The following is a 24,440-nucleotide window of genomic DNA, read 5'->3' as shown; positions in this document are numbered from 1 at the left end:
TGCAACCCTTCAGAGACACAGCCACCCTCCCTGAGCCAACACTCCTCACCTAAGCTGCTCCCAGCTTTCTGCCTCTCAGAATCTGGGAGTGGCAATGAACGCTTGTTGTCCTAACCTACTGAGCTGGGCCCGGCCTTGAGTTTGTGGCAAAAGAAAAGTGACAAATAAGGTTTGGGAAACTAACGCTGCTCTGACTCCTTCAGTGGTTTGATATCTGGCTTTTCTGAACTTTGGCCTGTGTCGAGATGGTTAATGTACCTGCTTGGGAGTAGTCGTAGTTGCTGGGATTACATTTGATAACACGTGTTGTAACCAGAGCAATCCAAAGCCCAGCTTCTGACCTCTTTATGCATCATGATCTATTGGGTAGAAAAGATCAAGCCTTTCGGAGCATCTTGTTTTGTTTTTCCATGACAGCTGTGAGCAGGCTGTTGCCCCAATCATTCCATTGAACATTTGCAGAAGAGACCCTGCCTGGGACTAACTCCTGGTCATGAGTCCCCGCGGCCCCCTGGGAGTGAAGGAAGGCCAATGAAGACTGAGGTCCACTGAAGTGTGAAGACCCTGCGAAATGGAAGCCAAATGGAAACAAGGGACAACACCCGTGCATTCCACACAGCGCCTCTGAAACTTACCTGGAGGCTCCGTGGATCTAGCGGCTGGGGCAGGCTGAGCCCTGAAGAAAAGATGCTCCTCCTGAGAGAGTCGCTCAGTGGTGGCAAACCATGGCACACACCATCTGCGACAGACTGGTGGGCGGGAGCATTTCCTGCTGCCAAAAATGTTCTGTCAAAGTGGGGTGAGAGTTTTTGTTTAGTATGGTTACTTATGCTTTCTAGGTCCAGAGCTTTCTTCAAACTTACTGTAGCAAGAGAATATTTTGAAAGAGGAACATGGTTTCTCCCTCAACCACACCCCCTATGCTTCCCTTCCCTCTCATAGTCCAGAGCCCTCTGGGGGAAGGTGATCCTCACAATGGGAGAAATTGACACGCTCTGTCAAGCAATACTGACAGAACTATCAGGAAGCTGGAAAGTTCAGAAAGCACTGATTCTATGCCATTGTTGGACACTGGAAGTGAAGCTCTTGCAAATGAGGGACTGAGTTTTAAATTTTACTTAATTTTAGCTCTTACTAACTTGAATTAAATCAGCCACATGTGGCTGCCAAAACAGGCGTCACACCAATAGCTCCAGCACAAAGACTTCAGCTGTCTGCGGAGCTCTTAAAGTTAGTAGCTGCAGTAAGAGTTCAAATCTATAAAATCAAACTTCAGGTTAAGTGAGATCCAGGGGTGTGAGAGAGAACCCTTTGGTTTCGTTGAAATAAAATTTGGTCCTGCACGTCAAGAGCCACAAACCCTGTAGACTAGAGCATGAAATTTTTAATGCAAGCAAGAACGAGAGGCATGTGGGATAATTCAGGGCGATTTCCTGCCCCCAAGGAAATAAGATTAGCAAGGAAACGCAGGGTTTTGAGATCTCAGTTAGCCCTCGCGAACATACAAAAGATGTCTAAGGAAAGTGTTGACCTGGGATAACCTGGGGGAGGGGAGCTCCGAGAACTGATGTTTTCCGTGGAGACCAGTTCTCACAAACCAGGCACCGAAGAGAACAGAGACTCGCCAGGCTGAGGGAAATGTCAGCTTAAGGAACTGAGATTGGCAAACTCTCTGTCTTGGAGAGACTTGGGAGTGCCTGACGCCCATCAGTGACTGTCCATGGGCGGGCATGGAACAGGAAACCAACCATGAGAGGCTGGAGTAGACCTGACAACCTACAACAGAGGTGAGTGAAGTGGCCACTGCTGTCTAACTTCCAGCATCTCTCGGGAGCACCACTTAGAGCTCAGGCTGCCGGGGAGGGTGTTGTGTGAGCTCTGCAATTAAGGCCCAGTATTAGGGGTTGCCTAGATACCTGGAAGGGCCTTGATAGTATAAGCACAGCTTCTCCCTTCTCCCAGGATAAGGTTCCCGTGTCTACCCACACTCCTTATCAAGGGAGCTGGCACTCTTTCCACTGTCCCCGGGCAACGACTGTTTCCTGCCAGACCCTGGAGCTGGGCAAACAAACCCATCGTGTCCTCCCTAGTAACCCGGGAAGACCACACCCTCTTCTACTGCTGAGTCTGCCTCCTTCGGGCTCTGCGTGTAGACTGTATTCACACATGGCCTGTTGCGGCCGGCAGGACATCCTCTCCTTCTGTGAAGACACAGCACTAACAAACCACTAATGATCTTATCTGGTTCAGGCTTTGGTGCCATTTCTTCAGCCGTCACAGAACCCAGGGCAGAATCTTTTCCTCACCAATAGGGCGACTAGGAGGCCGTAAAACAAACCATAACTAACCGACTTGGCATTCACTCCAGGGTGACCACGTTTATACACGTGTGACTCAAGGCTGTGGCATCGGAAAGGGAAATGCTTTTTCCGTCAGCAGAAGTAGGGGCCTATGAACTCAATAGCGGAGCACTTAGAGGGTGAACAAAACTACTGGTTGGTGGCCTGTGTGTGTGTGCGCGTGCACACACGCACGTGCCCGTGTGTGTGTGTTGATACTGAACATGCTGAGCATGCATTCAACCACTGAGCTAAGACCTAGCTCTTCACTCGGTTTACGATGGAGGTTGGAGTTACCTAAAGGCGACATAAACTTTGCTCCCTGTTTCTTTCCACTTCCGCGTGATTTCTCAGTGGAGATGACGACATACCAAGTGCATCAGTGACATGGTGTGGCTAGAATGTTCACAGTTCCGAGCCAGGAGCTGCCTGAGATTCAACAGCCAACCTCACATAGGCCATCACCTCCACCCACACAGAGCCCAAGGCACCAGTAAGGCTTCTGCCTTCCCCTAAAATTTCCGAGATCTCTCTATGGCACATATAGTACCTATGTGCCATATACATATACACTACATATGCTTACTTAAAATGCTGGTATCAAAAAGCAGGCCATTCGAACAGAGACACATTTCAGCACAAGTCACGAATGCGAAAGCAAAGTGCCCGGGAACAGCTTCTTTCATTGCACGGCTCCTTTCGCTGACTCCTGCTCGTCTCTACCACCAGTTCTTGAGGCTCTCCCTGCCCTCCTTGCCTCTTCCCTTCCTCCTTCCTTCAGGGGCCAGCTTTGTACTACCAGTTCTCAGGGTTCACCTTTCCCCCCTCGCCTCCTCCCTTCCTCCCTCCTTCAGGGGCCGGCTTTGTTCAATCTTTCTTGTTTAGTCTCTGACACTATCTCTCTTTTCCACTTTCTTTGGCGGGTTTACTTTAGAAAATATTATGTGTATGTTGTGTAGTGGCGGGGATAAATGAACTTGAGTGCTGGTGCCCCCAGAGGCCAGAAAAGTGGGTGTCAAGATCTCCTAGAGTGGGGCTGGAGAGATGGCTTAGAGGTTAAGAGCACTGACTGCTCTTCCTGAGGTCCTGAGTTCAATTCCCAGCAGCCACTCATGTGTAATGAGATCTGGTGCCCTCTCTGGTGAGTAGGCATATATGAAGATAGAACACTGTATACATAATAAATAAAAATCTTAAAAAAAAAATCTCCTAGAGCTGGAGTAGCAGGTGGGTGCTGGGAACCCAACTCTGATACTGTGCAGGAACGATATGTGCTCTCAATTGCTGAGCCATCCCTCCAGCCCCTGATGTGTTCTATTATTTTCTTAGAAAGTTTGTGAAGTATTACAAATGATTACCAAAGTGGCTTCAATTCTTGGAAAACGTTGCCCTCTGCTATGTCATGACTATTGCCTTCTTGAACACTTAACAGTAGGGATTATAGGAAGAAGAGCAGCAGAAGACTACACCCCTGATCGTTCATCATGAAGGGACCGAGGGGCTCACGCTGCAACACCCCTCTCTGAGTCTATAGAAGTGGCAAACAGTTGTTTGGGAATGTGGTAAGATTGGACAATTGATTTTTCACAGTGCGGCTGCCCATGCTCTTGTAGGCATCACTTCCCCCGCAAGTGACCCAAATTAAACTCAAGCTGTGCCTGGCAGGACTGTTTCTTAGGTCTGTATGTCTGCATTCTCTGAGGTGGGTAGCATTTGTCTCCCAGGAAGTCAACAGAGCACAAGGCTACATCCTTCCTTGCCTTCCCAGTTCCTCTGTCCACATGCTAGATGCTGTGAGCTGTAGATGGTTTTCAACACAAGGGTTCATGTGTTGGAAGCTTATTAGGGAATTGTACAATGTAATTTCTAGAGGGGAACCACAGAAACATAACTGTGTGGCCAATCTTGGCTGTTAGTTTAATTGACTTAGAATTACCTAGGAGACACACAACTGGGTATGTCTCTGGGAGTGTTTCTGGAGGGGTTAAATTAAGAAGGAAGAGCCACCCTAAATGTGGGTAAGACCATCATAGGCGGAAACTTTCCTGTCTCACAGTCACTCTCAAATAATCACTCAGAGGCTTAATATTACTTGCAAATGCTCGACCAATAGCTCAGGTCTATTACTAACTAGATGTTACAACTTAACCAATTTCTATCACTCTGTGTGTTGACTCGAAGCTCGTGGCTTTTACCTCAATCCTATTTGGTGTGCCTGACTCATTATCCATCTGGCTGGTGCCTCCTCTGGCTCCACCCTTCCTTATCCCATCATTCTGAGTTTGGCTTTCCTGCCTAATTTTATCCTGTTCCTCTATTGGTCAGGCAGCTTGTTTATTAAACCAATCATAGTGACATGTATTTACCCAGTGTACAGAAGGATTTCTCCACAGCACACCATCTCATGGACTGGGATCTCAGGCTGAATAGAACAGGAAGAGGATGAAGCAGGTTAAGCACCGGTATTCATCTCCTCCTGCTCCCTGACTGCTCCCTCACGCCCCTGCTTCCATTCTTTTCTGGCTGTGATGGACCACACCCTTAAACTGTGAGCCGCAATGAGCCTTTCCTTTGTTAAGGGATTTTTGTTACTTATCTTGTCAGAGCAAGGAAAACAAACTCCTATTCTTCTAGCACCAGATCCCTTTGACTTCTTCCCTCTCCATTAGAGATTTTTCTACCAAACATTTATTAATACACTGAATAATTCTATGTCAACTTTACATAAGCTGGAGTCATTTGGGATGAGAGAACCTCAATTGAGAAGCCCCCCACCCTCGGCAGACTGGCCTGTGGGAAAGCCTTTGGTACATCTTTTTGACTGACGATTGATGTGGGAAGGTCCAGTTCTCTGTGGGTGGTGCCAACCCTGGGCTGTGGTCCTGGGTCCTATAAGAAAGCAGGTTGAGCAAGCCATGGGGAGCAAGCCAGTAAGCAGCTCTCTTTCATGGCCTCTGCATCAGTTTCTGCCTCCAGGTCCCTGTCCTGACATCCCTGGATGACGGGCCACAAACTGTAATCTGAAACAAGCCCTTTCCTCCTTAGTTGCTTTTGGTCATGATGTTTTATGAGAACATTGAAATCCTAACTGAGACTATTGTTTTTCCTATTTTATTGATTATTTTTATTGTTATTTTGTTTTGAAATATGATCTGATACAGCTCAGGATGGCTTTGAACTCACTGTATCTGGAATGTCTGATCCTTCTACTTCTTCTTCCCAAGTTCTGGGGTTACAGATTTGCACTACCTCACCTGAACTGTTTGTTGTGGGAGATATGGTCTTCCTCTGTAGCTCCGGCACTCCTCGCATTCACTATGTAGACAAGGCTGGCCTCAAATTCATACTGCCTCTTTCCCCTCAGCCTTCTGAGATGACAGGCATGGGCAACCACATCTGACTAGCATTTTCCTCCCCCACTACTCCCAAAACAGGGAGGGTCTCACTGTTTTACACTGATTGTCTTGCTACTTGCTCTGTAGACCAGGCTGGCCTCGAACTCACACCTGCCTCTGTCTCCCGAGTGCTGAGATTAAAGGACTGTGCCACCACACCCGCTGAATTTTCCCATTTCTAAAGAAAATTTACAATGACATCTAACCCCGGACTGCAGAAAAGGATGGGGGCTATGAGGTCGGGTATGGGGCGTAAACACAAGTCTTACCACAACAGCCTGTGTGGCCCTGGCCGAGTAACAAAACTCCTCTGAATTTCTCTTTCCTTTTCTGTAAAGGCTGTAAAAATAGCTCCCAGCCCACAGACTTGCCACACAGCAGTGACATACGGACACAGTGACACAGCCAAGCCCCTACCCTCCGTCATTGCCTCCTGTGTCTAAGGCTCCGGTTGAAACAAACAAACAAAAGAGGAGAAAAAAGAGAAAGAAGATGAAAGAGAAAAGAGAGAGAGAGAGAGAGAGAGAGAGAGAGAGAAGAGAGAGAGAGAGAGAGAGAGAGAGAGAGAGAGAGAGAGAGAGAGAGAGAGAGAATGCTACATTTTCTTTAGCTACATCATCCTGACTTTGGAAATACTGAAAGAGCCTGGTCTCCTTGTAACAAGTCACTCAGATCCCTAGTCGGCACAGCCTGGCCAGGACCCTCTGTAACTGGAGACAAGGAATACCATAAAGTCATACTACACAACAAACCTCACATGAGATTTATCAGGAGAGTCACAAAGGTGGCTGCCTCTGTTCTGGGGGGAGATCCTGCCAGCAGAGACCTGAGTAGGAGGTCAGCTTTATATAGGGTTTCTTGTGTGACCTGGGATTGGTTGGGTTTTGTGGCTCAAACTTTGGCTGTTTTTCTCTGTGGGGCAAAGCTTGGCTGCCTGTATCTCAAGGGGCTGGAGATGACCATTATGGCGGCTAAAGTCGGGGGCGGGGCCTGGCCGCTTGTGCACCTCCAGGGGTTTACACCCTCTATCAGCATCTGCCCAGCACAGCTTGTGAACAACACTCAAGATGCTATGGAGGGAACCAATGAGAAGGCTTGCTGGGTACAAGCCTGGAGAGCTGAGTTTTACCCCCAGAGCCCATGTAAGGCTGGCTTGCCATTTAGGACTTCAGCACTTAACACCCGCTGATAGATCATAAAGACAAGTCTCTCTGCAGACCAACACAAGATCCAACTCTTCAAATGTTCCTGCCATACCTGTATGCTTCCTTATCAACACATGGCTGGGTGCCTCCAGGAGGACTACCCTTCCTTAGGGGAAAGAGCTGCTACTAGTTAGATACCACGAAGATGCTTAGACAGGACCTCAGAAAGTAGTGGACACTCAGGATGTGCATTGGAGCTTTTCCTTGGGAGCAAGAATATGATAAAATCTGCCTTGACAGTCCAGGCACAGTTAAAACTCCGTACTTCTCCAATAATAGAGACTGGGGCCCTGGCCTTGTGCCAAGCACATGTCCCATGAAACTCCCAGAAACTTAAGTCACATGTTGATATTTGAATGGCTAAAGGCACTTAAAACAGACCAGCATAAAAATAAGACCGAATTTAAGTTGGAGCAAAACTAAAGAAGAGCCAAGGAACAAGAAGGCGGTGCTGGTCCATGCGCGTGCCCTGGAGCTCCTAAACGAGGCTTGGAGTTGGTCTATCCTCAGACACCTCCCAATTCTTCTCCCAGTCACCCCTAAAGGCAACAGTGCACGTGGAGCAGAAGCACTTTTTACACGACAATTTCATCCTGTTTTACAAGGTGCCTCTGAAGGACTTGCTTCTCCATCCACCCCCAAACTGCAAAGGAATTCTATTCTGGAACACAGAGGATGGCAAACTTTGGATTAAAGAGTCAAATGTTATTGTCTGTGGCTTCGTTGACCCTATTCCATTCCATGGCTGGAGAGGAAGATGGTCAGAGACCATTCACAAAGAAATGGGAACATGCTGGGCACAAGGGCTCATGTGTAAACCTAGTGATCGTGAGGCTGAAGCAAGAGGATTGTCGTAATGGCAGCCTGGTCGACAGAGTAAGAACTTGTCTAAAAACAAAAACAAAATAAAAATAAAGCAAGAAAAATAACTAAATAACAGGCATGACTTTGTTCAGTAAAATATATTTGTGGGAACTGAAATAAGAAATTCATGGTTTTTCTGGGGGGTGTGTTTGTTTGCTTTATTTCGAAACAAGGTCTTATTGTGTAGTGTTGGTTAGCCTGGAACTCACCATGCAGACCAGACTGGCCTTGAACTCAGAAAGATCCATCTGCTTCTACCTCCTGAGTCCTGGGATTAAAGCATGCACTAACACGCCCACCCCATGTAATTTTCATGTGTCACTACATACTATTTTCTTACTGATTTTTCCCCAACCACTTAAACATGTAAAGGCTATACCCCTAGTCCAAGGGCTACCCCAAATAGGCAGAGGCCTGTAACAGACTCTGCCGTGTCCTGACGTACATGGATAAGATTGGCCTGAAGCATCCATTCAGTTCAACCATTTATACCCACGGAAAATGCTTTCCTTATCTAGAACTACAGATAAACCTGATGCTCAGGCACGTTATGGTCCAGGAGCCAGAGAACTCCTCCACGGACAGAAGTAAATGTTGGGCCCTTGAGAGTGACTCTGACCTATCAGGGGACAGCCACAGATTTTCATCAGTCCTCAAGGGCAGCTGGGGGAGGGGAGTGTGAAATGCGTCAGGCAACCCCATCTCTGTGCCTCTATTACGTAAGAGGGTGGTGATAGGCAACTTTACAGGGCCATTGTCCTATCTCCTTCCTGTTTCCGCTGAGTCTGCTGAAGCATACTCCCCTTACTCCAGGAAAGAGTTTGGAACTTCCTTTTTAAACTCAGGAGGAGTCTTAGCCTTGCAGGAGCAGATCTTTCCCTGCGTCAAAGAACCCTGCTTGCTCAGGTAAATTCTGAGATGGAACTTAACCCCTGTCCTGTCTTTGAGTAGCTAAACACTTTGATTCATCTGTGGGATCCGTGCTACCTCAGATGATGACGAGGGTAGCATTTCTCCATCAGCCCCTCTGAGTCCCCGTCTTGGCCATGCCTCTGCCCAGAAACTACTGTCATTGACAGGTTTGAAGCTAACCGTACCAAGGCTCCGATTCTAGTGGCTGATTCTACGTACATGCAGTAGAAAGCCTTCTGGGGAGGGAAAAAAAGGCCATGAAGATGGGTCAAGTAAAAAATGCCAGGTGTGCCTCCTGGGTGGTTTCCTCTGGGAAAGAAATAGAAGGAGGCGGTGGACACTTTGTCCCCCTTTCTTGGCCACAGGGTGCAGGACAACGCAAGTTTGGAGAAACAGAGTGGATTGCCTAAGGCAATTTCCCTAGCAAATCTCTGTGTGGCTGGAACCATACAGGACCCATGGAGGACGATTCCCCCACAACCAGAAAATTTCTTTGATGCCTACCTGTTGCCAGACATGGTGGCTCACGCCTGCAATCTCAGTACTTGGAAGGCTGAGCTTTATAGAAGTTCCAGAAGAACCCAGGCTAAAGTAAGATGTGTCTCAAAAACAAAAACAAAAGCCAAACCAAACCAAAATGAAAAAAAAAAGACAAAAACAAACAAACAAACAAAACTCCTTTAGGCTTTCAGAGTACAGAGGTCAGCTCAGGGCCCGAATCCGTGGTCACCAGACATGCACAGCCCTCATAGCCGACAAGTTAAACTAAAGCTACAGCCCTGAAGTTGTTCATCAGTACAAAGCAAAAAAGTCAAATTGAAGTCTTGCACTGCTATATTTATATTCTAAATCCAAGAATCAGAATCTTTGGCAGTAAAAAGCAAACACCAAGTAGAAAAATATGTTCATTCAATATAATCCCACATCTGCATTCTCTATGGGTAGAAAAATTCTCTGGTACAGCCCTTTGGGGACCTTTTTAGCTGAACACTCACACTGGAGATGAATTGGAAGAAGTTGGTAAGTTTGGGTAATTTAAGAATATTTTAAAAAGGAAGGAACAAAGGAAGAAAGGAGGAAAGAAGGAAGGAAGAAGAAAGAAAGAAAAAAAGAAGTAAAGAAAAGAAGAAAGAAAGAATAATTAGAGCTGGCTTGGAGCAGGAGTCAGGGCTCATGACTATAATCCTAGCCCTGGAAGACTGGTCCAAATTCAAGGCTGACCTGGTTTACATAGCAGATTCCAGGCCAACAAAGGTTACAGATTAAGACTTTGTTTCAAAACAAAACAAGAGAATAATCAGAGTTGGACTGGAGAAATAGTTGGACCACACTCAGGAGGCTGAGACAGGAAGACTGCAAGTTGTTTAGTGAGTTTTGGATTTCCTGAACTACATAGCAAGATACTAGGGTTTTGTTGCGGCTGCCCTTTGCTCTAATTAAAAACAACAAGCACCCCCCCACACACACACACAAACACTCACAAATCCAGGGGTCTGACACATTTTCTTTCTCATATAAAACATTTTCTGGAAACATGAATATTAATCCAAACTCAATCCAAATCCAGCAGAATCACGATTAATCAGCCAAGTAGAAGTTTCGTAAGTACGGTACTTGAGGGGATGGCTTCTACAAGAGCTAGGTGGTTTTACTTCAAAGTCAGTGCCCACAGCTAGTTCTGTGGGCTTCAGGTGAACGGTGAGTTTGTCCCTGTGGAAGGTGGAGCTGAAAAGGTGAAATAAACTCTTCAGAATAATGATCACCAGAAGGACACGAGTTTTACTCCCTACGATAAAACTCGGTATTGAAAGTGGCAATTGCTCACAGGCTGTTTGGAAAGTGTCCTTACAAACCCCAGGAATCCCCGGGCAGATTCCACAGAGACAGGCTTTGCAAGAACCGCTGGGAAGCCAGCTGGCTGGATCTGCTTGTCGACTATTTTAGGGTCCTTATCTAATCGCGCTAACTGTGGCCTCCCTGAGTGGGGCCTCAGCAGGCACCTGCTCAGCAGACTCTCCTTGGCAGGAGCAGTGGTGTTGCTGCCCTTACCGGAGGAGATGTCTCATTGCAGCATCAAACTGCAGCCACGTCACCTCCCTGCGGAGGAGGAGGGCCTGGGCCACCTGAGCCGGGTCCTGGGGACTCTGGAGACTGTCAATCATTTTCTGCAGTTCCTGAAGCTCAGACCCTAGAAAGGGAGAAACACTGGAGTCAGACAGTGTGAAAGACAGGCTGCGATGGGCAACCCATCAGACTCCCCTTTCACCTCCAGAGTAACTTGCCATCCAAACGGACATCCTTTGTTTGTGGATGTGCTAATTATATGTTTCGCAAGATCAGCAGCTCTAGAAGCCAAGGTTTGATTTAGTTTCTTCCCTTCCTCTCTTTGGGAGATAGACACCCCCCCCACACACACACACGCACACTTTCCTCCCCAACCCCGTGGTTTAGCACAATAAGAATAGGCTGTTGAAAGTTTGAAGTCTGCCAGGCCATGGTCTCAAAATAGAATGAAGAAGAAAGATGTGGGCTGAGCAAGTCCTCAGGATACCCACTAGGGACTGAAAGTTATCTTCAGCTAAGACCAAGAGCACTCAAGCTGGGTAGAGGAACCTGGCCTGCCATTGGCTCAAGGTGGGAATTAGATGAAATAGGGGAACTCAACCAAAACCAACTTAGGGTGCACCACAGGACTGTGGTTCAGGGCTATCTGAATAACAGCCTATTGGAAAAGGCTTGCCAGCTTCCTCTGATGTGGACAGCTTTCTACCCTGGCGTAGGAGAGGCCGTGGAGCGCGGTCACGGTTCCTCCACTGGCGGCCCAAGACAGGCATCGCTCAAGGGCATGGATGAGATTGTGCTCTCTCTCTCTCTCTCTCTCTCTCTCTCTCTCTCTCTCTCTCTCTCTCGCTCTCTCTCTCTCGCTCTCTCTCGCTCTCTCTCTCGCTCTCTCTCGCTCTCTCGCTCTTGCTTTCTCGGTGGCTACTCCAGACCCAAGCAGCCTTCTTTCTACCTGGCAAGTGCTGGGCCTCCTCAGCATTTGCACCTGGGAAAGCAGAGGACTATGGGAATGAACAGGGAAGCTGTCTGTGAGAGCCTGAGCAGGGATTATATGATATTAGGAACCTGCCCAGCAAAGGGAGCCAGCCACAAAGCAAACATTCTACAGAGGGTAGAATGTCTAAAGCTGCACTTCAGACTGGGCTGGGGGTAATGTCTAGAATATATAAACTGTGAAAATTAAATACTGAGAAAACCCATTGCCAATGAATAGATCAGTGACTGGTCTGAACGTAGCTCTCAAGAGAAGAAACACAACTGGCCAATACGTGTTTTTAAAAACAATAGTTGACATCCTTAGCAATGTCAACTATTGGGAAATGCAAGTTGAACTACACCAAGAATCCAGCTTACCCTAGTCAGAACAACTAACATGAAGAAAACAAATACAGCAAAGTCTGGTGAGTGTTTGGGGAAGAAGAAGCCCTCTTCTCTGCTGGAGGGTGGGAAAGCCACCACACCCATCGTGGTGAGATTTCTCAAGACACTAAAAATAGAACTACCCTTGACCCAGTTGTGAGGCTCCTGGACATGTACCCAATGAACTCTGCATCCTACTACAGAGACTTGGAAACCACTCTGGTTGACGGCCTGATCAGAAAAGCAGGGATGTGGACCGGCTGTCTGCCCACAGGTGAGCAGATGAGGAAAATGTGGTACATAGACACGATTTTAGTCAGCCATGGAGAAATACAAGATGTGCAAACATAGGTGGATCCAGAAATGGCTACGTTAGCTGAGGTAAGCCAGACTCAGAAAGACAAATATCACATGGTTTTTCTCAAATGCAAAGCCTGCGTGTGTGCGTGTGTGCGTGCATGTGTGTGTGTGGTGTATGTGTACATATGTGAGTGTGTACAAAGAGGCCTTAAGGGAAGGAAAAATAGGATAATGTGATATCTAAGCGGAAAGGGAACTGCTGCAGATAACAAAACCTAATACTTTTCAGGACACAATTAAAATGTCACCAACCAAAACACAAATAAAGCCAGTGTGCGGCAAATGTGTGCCCCCACACCTTTGATGTCAGCACTGGGGCGGCAGCGGCAGGTGGGAACAGGACTTATTCCAGTGTGGCTGTCCTGGTGGGAAGCACCTCCCCTTTGCCCCCTACTGCCTTCACTCTGCTTCCTTTGTCAGTAAGGACCGCATGCTCGTGGAGAGGAAGTGGCAAATGTGGGCAGGGAAAGCAGCTCGGGACTGCCAGTGGACTGCAAGGTGGCCAGAGGACCCGGGGAACATCAGAAAAGGGAAGGAAGTCTGTCTTTTCTCCGGAGGAGCCTTCTGTGTGCTGAGTCTCCCGCCTCCCCCCACTCCCTCCACACTCACACTGGAGGGGGAGAACAGAGAGGGAGAGTGTATTAACTGTGTTTGGGCTCTAACTGGCCTTTTGATCTTTGGCAAGGAGAATTCAGGGTAAACTCCCCGACTCTGCTCCCGTGCTTCACAAGAATGACTGCTTGTCAAGGAAGGGGAGCATTTGTGTCCATAGAAGCCCTCAGTTGGTCAGGATGCCTTTGGTCATGGGAGAGGACCATAAGCTCATATCCAGAGCACCCTTGAAAAAATATTTTAAAGTGTGGATGTCCACGAAAGTAATTTTATCTGTCTTCAATACAGACCAGACTCAATCCCTTCTCTCACCGTTGTTTTTCTGCCTCCTCTGGGATCTGGGCAGGGAGCTATACAGCCTAGAAATCTTCTTAGGAAGAAGATTATTGATGTGGAACTCACCTCTGTGTGCTGTGATTACCATTAATGAATAAAGAAACTGCTTTGGACCTATAGCATGGTAGAACAGAGGTAGGTGGGGAAAACTAAACTGAATGCTGGGAGGAAGAAGGCGGAGTCAGAGAGAAGCCATGGAGCCACCACTGGAGACAGATGTGCTGAAACTTTGTTGGTGGGCCACGACCTCGTGGTGATGCACAGATTAATGGAGATGGGTTAAATTAAGATGTAAGAGTCAGCCAATAAGAAGCTAGAGTTAATGAGCCAAGCTGTGATTTAATTAGTACAGTTTCTGTGTGGTTATTTCGGGAGTCTGGGCAGCCTAGGAACAAACAAGCAGCCTCCCTACTACAAAAAATCTTAGAGGGATTTTTTTTCCTTTTTCACTTAATTTTGTTTTTCATCTATTTTCAGCCAGTCACAACATGTAAAACCTTGTACATATTCCCTTGAGCACATTTCCCCCCTTTACTTGCAACAAGTGAAGTGTGCAGTCTCTAAATGACACTTTGGAAAACCCAAGCTCCTGTACAGGTCTGTGAGCTCCAGGTTTGTGATCCACCGGCAGCAAGGACACACCTTCCTCTGTTCTGAACTCCAGGTCCTCAGAGGTCTCCCCATCTCCATGGACCCTGGGCGGTGCCATGAAAAGCTGATGGCCTGGGCCAGTGTGTTTTTCTCATCTCATTAGGAGGACCCTTCCTGTTTTCCCCACTGATTTGGTTAGGGCAAGCAGTACTCTTGTGCCCAGCTACCGGAGAAGTTCCTGGGCAGTAGCCAACTGGAAATATGGCTCTGGCTGTCTCAGACTCTAGGAACAGGATGGACTTTTTCATGGCCCACCCTCCTTTCCCCTAATCCTCTGAAACCTAGCACCCACAGTTTTCCAGAACCCTCCCCCAAAGTATGTGGCTTAGCATGTTCTAAACAAACCCCAACAGACCCTATATTAGTGAGGTCACTTTGATGCGCTTGCGTTGTATGTCTCCAAGACTTGCTTGTGTCCAGTTGAGACCAGTAACCCGAGACAGTTCCAAGCTTCTTGCTGGGGCAGTACCAGCAACAACTTTCTCCCCATCTCTTCATCTCAGTCACACAGTCAGTATCCTCCTACATCAGCAGGATGTCCTTCCCTGTGCCCTGAATCAGAACACCCAGATCTCCTCTGTGTGTGTTAGCATGGTGCAACTTAATTTGTATGAGACAAATTACTAAAAAAAATCACTCTCTACTTCCATAAGTCCTATTATAATAAGATTCTGTTGTTGAGACTGGAGAGGTGGCTCGGCAGTTAAGAACTTTTACTGCTCTTCTAGAGGACCTGAGCTCAGTTCCTAGCACCCATGTTGCACAGCTCATGATGACCACCTGTAATTCCAGTCCTGGGGGACCTGACACCCTCTTCTGGATTCCAAGGGTTCCATACAGGTGTCATCCCACCCCACCCCAACACACACACACACACACACACACACACACACAGCGAGGTGTGAAGTGAGACGTATGTGTTAGCATGTCAACAAGGGTGTGAATGTCTGATGCAAGAAGCCTGGGCCAGAGACTAGCCTTGGGTGTTGATGGAGGAAGGTCATTGGTTAAATAAAGAAACTGCCTTGGCCCTGATAGGACAGGAAATTAGGTAGGCAGAGTAAACAGAACAGAATGCTGGGAGGAAGAGGAAGTGAGCTCAGACTCGATAGCTCTCATATCTGGGGCAGATGAGATGAAGCTCCAACCCAGGATGGATGTAGGCTAGAATCTTCCCGGTAAGCGCACCTTGGGGTGCTACACACATTAATAGAAATGGGTAATCAAGATGTAAGAATTAGCCAGTAAGAAGCTAGAGCTAATGGGCCAGGCAGTGTTTAAATAAATACAATTTGTGTGTTGTTATTTCGGGGCATAAGCTAGCCAGGCAGCTGGGAAGAGGCCCGCAGCTCCTACTACAGGGTGTTGTTCCTCTGGTGCCATTTACCTTATTTTTCAAACAGGTTGCTCATTGCAAAATTCTCCAATTAGTTTGGATAGGGTGGCCAAGGAGCCCCAGAGACCCACTTGTCTATGCCTCTCAGGATCTCAGAGCACAAGTTTTTTTTTAAAATGTGGTCTTAAGCCTTCATGGGTAAAGGTCCGGCACTTCGCTGCTAGCCCCGTCTCTCTGGCCTCTACTAGACGTTAGGATACCATCTGATAACCTCACGCCCCTTCACTGATTAGAATAGAAATAAAAGCCTCCCTCATTCTGACCACAGTCTGGAGGTTCTGAGCTATCAGGACTCTCAGCATCTGCACAGTGATTGTTTGGGGTGGAACTTGTCATGTAAGTCACAAGGAAGAGGAAGGAAAGGGAATGAAAACTAATCTTTAGAGTGGCTTTAACTTAAGTATCCGCACATAGATTTCAACCCAGAGGATATCTCTATGAGACATTACCCCATCTTATAGACAAGCAAACAGATGCGGGGAGTAATTAGTGGCTCACATCCGGTGGCAGAGGCAGGGACCAAGCTGGGTCTCTGGACTCCTGATTCAGTATACTTTCCCATGAGCCTTTGAGTGTGAAGCTGATCAGGAGAAAGTACACCTGGAGACAGTACACCTGGAGACAGTACACCTGGAGACAGTACGCAACAGGACTTTCCTTCCTATTGCCGTCGTGAAGAGATACAATCCCGGGTTTCCAACATTAACCGCTTCTTAGAATTGACACCGAACAGGTATGGCTATTCTAATAATGACTGTTAGCTACTTACCAACGCCCTCAGCTCCTCCCCAGTCACTCTTCAAAGGGCAAGGGCTTAGAGGAAAGTCAAAGCCCGTTGGGCAATTGCCAAGCTTGGCAAAACTGAAAAGGTAGGCCACGATGTCGTGGAGAGAAGCCACAAGCTGGAGAGTCAGTTTTAGGGCTCTAATGGCTGCCTGTGGGTAGGAGCAACACAAGAATACCGTTTCAGGAACTTGCTAAGAGGCCTACACAACTTACGCCTGTGCTAGCGTACAGTGGTCCCTCTCAATATCCACAGGGCTTGGCCTCGGGATGCGGCAGTACCATCGCGTGTGTGTAGGAGCTCAAGTGCCTGATGAGACAGGACAGTGTGTCTGCTTTACCTACGTAGGGCCTCCTGTGAACTTTTAATCATTTTAAATTACTTACAATATCTATATCTGAACAGTACAATCTCCCCCTGTCTTTGAGCAGTGATTGATTGAAGCAGAAACTGTGGTCTCCAGCATGGGTCATGCTTAAGCAAACATTTTCACGGTGCACCCAGGATAATAAGTGAGAAAAAGGAAACCATAAACCGATTCAAAGACAGTGCTGCTCTTAGACAAAGGCTCCACTGTAGGGGTTAAGGCACCGTGTTTCTGTTTAAAGTCATCGTGGCTGGCCTTGAATACAGCAGTGTGCTCACTGATTACCAGGGCATCATCAGGGTCTCGGCAGGGACTCTCATGCAGGCAGCATTATTCTGAGCATCTATAACTGAGGCATGGGCATTTATAGTCTTAAAGAAAATCTGGACTACTCCCCAAAGGTCAGATTCAGCAGGACAATTCAGCACCCATTTTCATACCAATATTCTAAAGGTTCCCAGCGTTATTCTCAATCATCCAGTTGGAGAGAGAACCCTTAAATACTGCAGCCTGTTAGACGTGGTAGCACACACCTGTAATCCAGCCCTCAGAAGGAACAGCAGCAGGGTTGACACAGGTTCCAGGCCAGCCTGGCCTAGATAGTGAATTCCAGCCCAGTCAGGGCTTTCTGGTGTGGTTCCCAAAGAACAATCAAAATAAAACAACACCCCAGTAGACAGCTGGACACGGTGCCACATCCTTATCATCCTTCCCCTCCTGGGAAGCTGAAGCAGGGACTCCCATGTTGGAGGTCAGCCCAGATAAGTTGCGAGACTGTTTCAAAAATAAACAAAACACAGCCCAAGGGCTGCCATCCTCTGGTTGCTTCGGGACGACAAAAGTGGCGTTTTGTTGAAGGGCCGGGAGGAAACTGGGAATGGATGAGGGATACCAGAAGTCCAAATTACTGTTCATCAATGAAATAATAAGTCTCAAAAGCAAGAGAAAGTGTAACAAGCAGACAAAAGTAGCAGGAGCTGGGGAAAATCTTGGTGCTCAGATACCATGGGAAAAAATTACTCTCTCAATGCGATCAACACTGAGACCTAAAAAGTGACCGTTTCCACTCTGGCGCACACCCACCCTAACACTCCACAAACCTCTTCCGGCAGAGTTTTGAACATAAGGAGCACTTCAGAAGGGTGGGGAATAAACCATAAGTTGAGGAAGACTCTTCCGTCAGCTGACAGCAAGCTTCGAGGCCGAGGCTGGAAACTCCTGCAATGGGAGAAAAGAAGGCCCATAGCCCAACCGAGACCCTACCAAGCCAGAGGCTGTCCTGTGCAAGGGGTCACTGCAGGCCCAGTGCCCAAGCCCAGGGAGCAGCCTCCTGCTCCCAGGTGGCCAGAATGACTTATAAATATCGTATAAATAACTCATCAGGAGAAAGAGCTGAGGGGCTGATTTTAGCCCAGGCTGCATGGGAGGAAGGAAGTCGTGGGTATGGAGGGAGGGAACCTGGGCTAAGAAAGGAAAGAAATTAGACGGCTGGCCTCATGCTGGGTGCTACATATTTTATGTCACTTAATGTCTTGACGGTCTATTTTTGTCCCTGTTTCACAGCTGAGGAAATTGAGGCTTTGAGGGATGGTGTGGACCCTGCCTGCCAGCTCCTGAGGCTCCGCTGGCACTTCTTAGAGTCCTCTTAGATGCCAGGCAGCTCTGTTTTCCTTCCCTGCCCACCGTGCTTCCGTTAGATAAAGCAACAGCGACAGAAATGCAGCGGTCGGGCTGGGAAAAGGACAGAATTCTCTTCAGAAGATGTTGGTTATCAGAAGGAACGGCTTTGGGAACACTGCATGGCCTAGGGGTGGACGGTCAAGTCAGATGTGATGGGGGTGGGGAAGGAATGGTAACCCTCTAAAACTTCACTAACAGTGAGAGAGAGAGAGAAAGAGAGAGAGAGAGAGAGAGAGAGAGAGAGAGAGAGAGAGAGAGAGCGAGCACGAGCGCACAGAATTGGGGTGTGAGTGTGGAGGTGTGACCTGGTCACTTCAGGCTGTGGGATCTGGCTTGTTGAGTGAACACTGTTACTTTGAAAGAAAGGCTGGTATTCTAATAGTTTCCTGCCAGAGTCCCAGGCCACACTGTTTTCCCTAGGCCTTCTGTTTTTCTCCCCCCAAATATCAACACTGCATCACTTTGAGGCAGTCTCCTTGTTGCAGGCTTATAGACGGAAGTCTATCTGTAAATGTGTGGGTTAAGGATGCACAGAAGCCCGGGTACCAGGATTAACAGAATGTCACCCACACCCTTGATGCCTGATGTGATCCTCCCAGAGTAGCCTTCTTGAGTTTTACATTAATCAATACCTTTGTGTTATTATTATTATTAATTAAATTTATCCATTTATTGAATATCCCAACCACAGTTTCTTCTTCCTCCTCTCCTCCCATTCCCTACCCTCACCTGTCCTCACCCCTCCCCACCCACTCCTCCTCTGTTTCTGTTCAGAAAGGGCAGATCTCCCATGGGTGTCGATGAAGCATAGCATATCAAGCTGAGATAGGACTGATCTCCCCTCGTATTAAGGCTAAATAAAGTATGTGGAATAGGTTCCTGAAAGCCAGCCAAAGCATTAGGGACAGGCCTGCCCCTACCAGTAGGAGTCCCATGAGCAGATCAAGCTACACAATGGTCACACAGATGTAGAAGGCCTAGGTCGGTCCCATGCAGGCTCCCTAGATGTTGGTCCGAGCCAGGGTGGTTAAGGTCATCACAAGGGAACACACAGAAACAACTAACCTGGGCTCATAGGAGCTCACAGATTCTGGGCCTTTATATATTTTTAAAGATGTATTTTATTTTGTGCATGTGAGTGTTTTGCCTGGATGTGCATATGTGCTTGCCTGATCTCCATAGAGGCCAGAAGAGAGCATCCAATCCCCTGGAAGTGGAGTTATGTATGGTTGTGAGTCACTATGTAGGTGCTAGGAATCGAACCTATGCCCTCTGCAAGAGCAACAGATGCTCCTAACCAGTAAGACGTCTCTATTTTTCTAACCAACACCTTTTGAGATGGCTCAGGAGGCAAAGCACTGGCTTCTCATGCCTGATGACCCAAGCTCCATCCCTAGAATCCACAGGGGAAAAAAAAACCCCGACAGATTCCTGGCTTGCGTCTGTAATCCCAGCATCCGCCAGTGTGACCAGAAGCAGAAACAGAATTGTCTAGTGGTGGGCCAGCTAGCCTGGAGTCCACAGTGTGGCAGAAATAAGAGAGATCTGTCTCAACATGATTGAAGGAAAGAAGCAACCCAGAAAGTTTTCCTCTGACCTCCACAGGTGTGTCATAGCATGCCATCGCTGCTCTAACACACGCATCACACAGAATAATCACAAACTGGAAAAAAAGAAAGGCACTGTCACCTGAGTGGGGGACCCCTGGTGACATCACCTGAGCTAGGGGACTCCGGTGACATCACCTGAGCTAGGGGACCCCGTGACATCACCTGAGCTAGGGGACTCCGGTGACATCACCTGAGCTAGGGGACCCCGTGACATCACCTGAGCTAGGAGACTCCGTGACATCACCTGAGCTAGGAGACTCCGTGACATCACCTGAGCTAGGGGACTCCGGGGGACATCACCTGAGCTAGGGGACTCCGGTGACATCACCTGAGCTAGGGGACCCCGTGACATCACCTGAGCTAGGGGACCCCGTGACATCACCTGAGCTAGGGGACTCCGGTGACATCACCTGAGCTAGGGGACTCCGTGACATCACCTGAGCTAGGGGACTCCGGTGACATCACCTGAGCTAGGGGACTCCGGTGACATCACCTGAGCTAGGGGACTCCGGTGACATCACCTGAGCTAGGGGACTCTGGTGACATCACCTGAGCTAGGGGACTCTGGTGACATCACATGAGCTAGGGGACTCCGGTGACATCACCTGAGCTAGGGGACTCCGGTGACATCACCTGAGCTAGGGGACTCCGGGTGACATCACCTGAGCTAGGGGACTCTGGTGACATCACCTGAGCTAGGAGACTCTGGTGACATCACCTGAGCTAGGGGACTCCGTGACATCACCTGAGCTAGGGGACTCCGGGTGACATCACCTGAGCTAGGGGACTCCGGGTGACATTACCTGAGCTAGGGGACTCTGGTGACATCACCTGAGCTAGGGGACCCCGTGACATCACCTGAGCTAGGAGACTCTGGTGACATCACCTGAGCTAGGGGACTCTGGTGACATCACCTGAGCTAGAGGACTCCGGTGACATCACCTGAGCTAGGGGACTCCGGTGACATCACCTGAGCTAGGGGACTCCGGTGACATCACCTGAGCTAGGGGACCCCCGTGACATCACCTGAGCTAGGGGACTCCGTGACATCACCTGAGCTAGGGGACTCTGGTGACATCACCTGAGCTAGGGGACTCTGGTGACATCACCTGAGCTAGGGGACTCCGGTGACATCACCTGAGCTAGGGGACTCCGGGTGACATCACATGAGCTAGGGGACTCCGGTGACATCACCTGAGCTAGGGGACTCCGTGACATCACCTGAGCTAGGGGACCCGGTGACATCACCTGAGCTAGGGGACTCTGGTGACATCACCTGAGCTAGGGGACTCCGGGTGACATCACCTGAGCTAGGGGACTCCGTGACATCACCTGAGCTAGGGGACCCGGTGACATCACCTGAGCTAGGGGACTCTGGTGACATCACCTGAGCTAGGGGACCCCGTGACATCACCTGAGCTAGGGGACTCCGGGTGACATCACCTGAGCTAGGGGACTCCGGGTGACATCACATGAGCTAGGGGACTCCGGTGACATCACCTGAGCTAGGGGACTCCGGGTGACATCACCTGAGCTAGGGGACTCCGTGACATCACCTGAGCTAGGGGACCCGGTGACATCACCTGAGCTAGGGGACTCTGGTGACATCACCTGAGCTAGGGGACCCCGTGACATCACCTGAGCTAGGGGACTCCGGGTGACATCACCTGAGCTAGGGGACCCGGTGACATCACCTGAGCTAGGGGACTCTGGTGACATCACCTGAGCTAGGGGACTCCGGGTGACATCACCTGAGCTAGGGGACTCCGTGACATCACCTGAGCTAGGGGACCCCGGTGACATCACATGAGCTAGGGGACTCCGGTGACATCACCTGAGCTAGGGGACCCCCGTGACATCACCTGAGCTAGGGGACTCCGGTGACATCACCTGAGCTAGGGGACTCCGGTGACATCACCTGAGCTAGGGGACCCCGTGACATCACCTGAGCTAGGGGACTCCGGTGACATCACCTGAGCTAGGGGACTCCGGTGACATCACCTGAGCTAGGGGACTCCGGTGACATCACCTGAGCTAGGGGACTCCGGGTGACATCACCTGAGCTAGGGGACCCCCGTGACATCACCTGAGCTAGGGGACTCTGGTGACATCACCTGAGCTAGGGGACCCCCGTGACATCACCTGAGCTAGGGGACTCTGGTGACATCACCTGAGCTAGGGGACTCTGGTGACATCACCTGAGCTAGGGGACTCTGGTGACATCACCTGAGCTAGGGGACTCCGGTGACATCACCTGAGCTAGGGGACTCCGGTGACATCACCTGAGCTAGAGGACTCTGGGTGACATCACCTGAGCTAGGGGACTCTGGTGACATCACCTGAGCTAGGGGACCCGGTGACATCACCTGAGCTAGGGGACTCCGGGTGACATCCGAGGTCCCTCTTTCTTCCTTGGTTCCACATTAAATCTGGCACCTAGTCTCACTGACTTCACCCCCTAAGTGATGTCACTGACAGCCATGTTGATCCCTTCGGGTTCCCTGAAAGACAGGTATGAGTTCCCTGGGCCTTACTAGTCCCTCCACATTGCCGCTGCACTCTCTGACACCCTGGGCACAGGCAGAAGTCAGCCAGTCTGCCGCCTTCTATTTCGGTGACTGCAAATTCCCATCTCCCAGCTTCAACTGGATTTCCCGTCTCTGCCTGTCTAGAATATTAGTTGTCAACCAAGACGCAGTCTAAGCATGGTCTCCCTGAGGTCTTCCCAGTGCCCACCCTCATTTCCCAACCTTCCTGTTGCTGTGGTAAGACACCAAAGCCAAGGAAACTAAAGAAGAAAGTTTGTTTTGGCTTTTGGTTCCTGAAGTTGAGAGTCCATCAAGGTAGGGAGGTATAGCAGCAGGCCACAGGCAGGGCTGCAGGGGCAGGAAGCTGAGAGCCCATACCCTCAACCCAACGCATGAAGCAGAGACAGCAAGCAAGTAGGGTAGGGTGAGGCTGTCCAGTCTCAACACCCATCCCCAGGGACTCCCTACAGTAAGGCTTCCCCACCTACGCCTCTACAAACACTCCTACCAATGGGAAAGTTGTTCAATCCCAGAGTCCATTGGGGCGTTTGGCATTCAAAACACCACAGACACAGTGAGCATTTCTTTTCCTTTATAAAATTTATGTGTACGGATGTTTTGCCTACATGTGTGTGTGTGCAGCACCTGCATACCTGGCCCTAGCAGGCCAGAAGAGGATGGCAGATCCTTTGGAACTGGAGTTTCGGGTGGTTGTTAGGTCCTCTGAGGAGCTGCAAGTGTTCCTGACTGCTGATCCATCTCTCCAGCTCAAATACGGAGCATTTTTGACTAGAATGTTCATTAGACATTTATTTTATCTTGCTCCCTGTCACGGCGTACTGGTATGACCTGTCTATTTCTCCTTCCCAGGTGAGAACCTTGTCAGTTTCATCGTGTACGGCAGCTGGTGCCAAGACTGCTGGATAGCCACTTCCAGGCTGAGTTCTCAGGCAAGTTGATAGGGGCTAGCCTGTGCTTATCTTACCAGGCCCTGTGTTCCACCATTGGCCAAACGCACGCAGAAGGGATACCGTCTTGTGATTTTCACAAAGTGGTTGTATGGAATGACAACTAACTCTCCTTGTCACACAGTGAGTAACCAACTCTCACTGCCCCCCCCCCCCCTCGCTCTGTTTACTGTATTTGCTCTACCTCAGAGGGCAGGAGCGACATCCTAGTCTTCATACTCCAACCTCCCCTGGAATCGTGAAGGGAACAGACATCCCAAGGGACCTTGTGGGATGAGGGCTCCCTTGGTAGCTTCTCTGACAAAGACTTGGCTTTGGGTGGCGGCAGGGGGAGGGTCTGCTAAACTACCGGACATTAGAGCCTTTAAATGATGAAGCTGCATCTTGGCATTTTAAACTCACACAACTCATGGGACTCTTGATTGTGGCAGACATTGCCAATCAATCACCACACTCTCATAAACAAAACATCTCCGAATCCTCAGTAGGGACACAAATAAATTGTTGGAACTGACATTCAAAATAAAGGTTATGCCTTCTCTTCAATGTAGCCCAGGCTCTTGTTTTATGACTGAAACGAGGATCCCTTTCTTCTGTCCCTCCTCCTCCTCGCTACCCTCTCTTCTCTAGTTATCTTTGCCTGGGCTGGCCCCATCTAACTTTTCCCAAGCAGTCACGGGGATGGCCTCTTCCTCGGCAACCCCACTTCTTGTGGACTCACTCTAGGGAACTAAGCACTGAGAGCAGAGTGTGTTTGACCTCAGAGAACTGCTTCAGTGTTCCCAGTTCTGAGAAGAGACTGAAGTCCAGAGATTGAAGGCAGAGATTTTCCCAAGACCCCAGGGCAACATGTGACTGCCTGGGTAATTCCCAGGCTAGGATGCCTGCTGCACCTTTGTTTGACTGAACGCCGTGCCTTGGATTGGAGTTTAAGGATGTTCCCCTTGAAAAGGGTTCTTAATGGACTCTTTTCATTATGACTAGTCTGGAGGGGGTGTACTGGAGCACAGTGG

The 24,440-nt window shown here is 49.0% G+C and overlaps 1 protein-coding gene across 1 annotated transcript in view; it reads right to left on the bottom strand.

The window, feature by feature from the left end:
* Positions 1-24,440, bottom strand: part of LOC142833419 (uncharacterized) — a 183,842-nt gene that overhangs the window by 48,243 nt on the left and 111,159 nt on the right. The window contains exons 28-31 of the mRNA XM_075944805.1: positions 17,742-17,859; positions 16,260-16,425; positions 10,765-10,903; positions 636-786 (exon numbers count right to left, since the gene is read on the bottom strand). Of these exons, the coding sequence (XP_075800920.1) occupies positions 636-786; positions 10,765-10,903; positions 16,260-16,425; positions 17,742-17,859 (574 nt within the window). The remainder of the gene's footprint in view (positions 1-635; positions 787-10,764; positions 10,904-16,259; positions 16,426-17,741; positions 17,860-24,440) is intronic.

The sequence above is a fragment of the Microtus pennsylvanicus genome, chromosome 1 (genome assembly GCF_037038515.1).
Source record: "Microtus pennsylvanicus isolate mMicPen1 chromosome 1, mMicPen1.hap1, whole genome shotgun sequence".
Taxonomy (NCBI): domain Eukaryota; kingdom Metazoa; phylum Chordata; class Mammalia; order Rodentia; family Cricetidae; genus Microtus; species Microtus pennsylvanicus.
The sequence above is the reverse complement of the archived record's forward strand: the minus strand, read 5'-3'. Positions and strand labels throughout refer to the sequence as shown.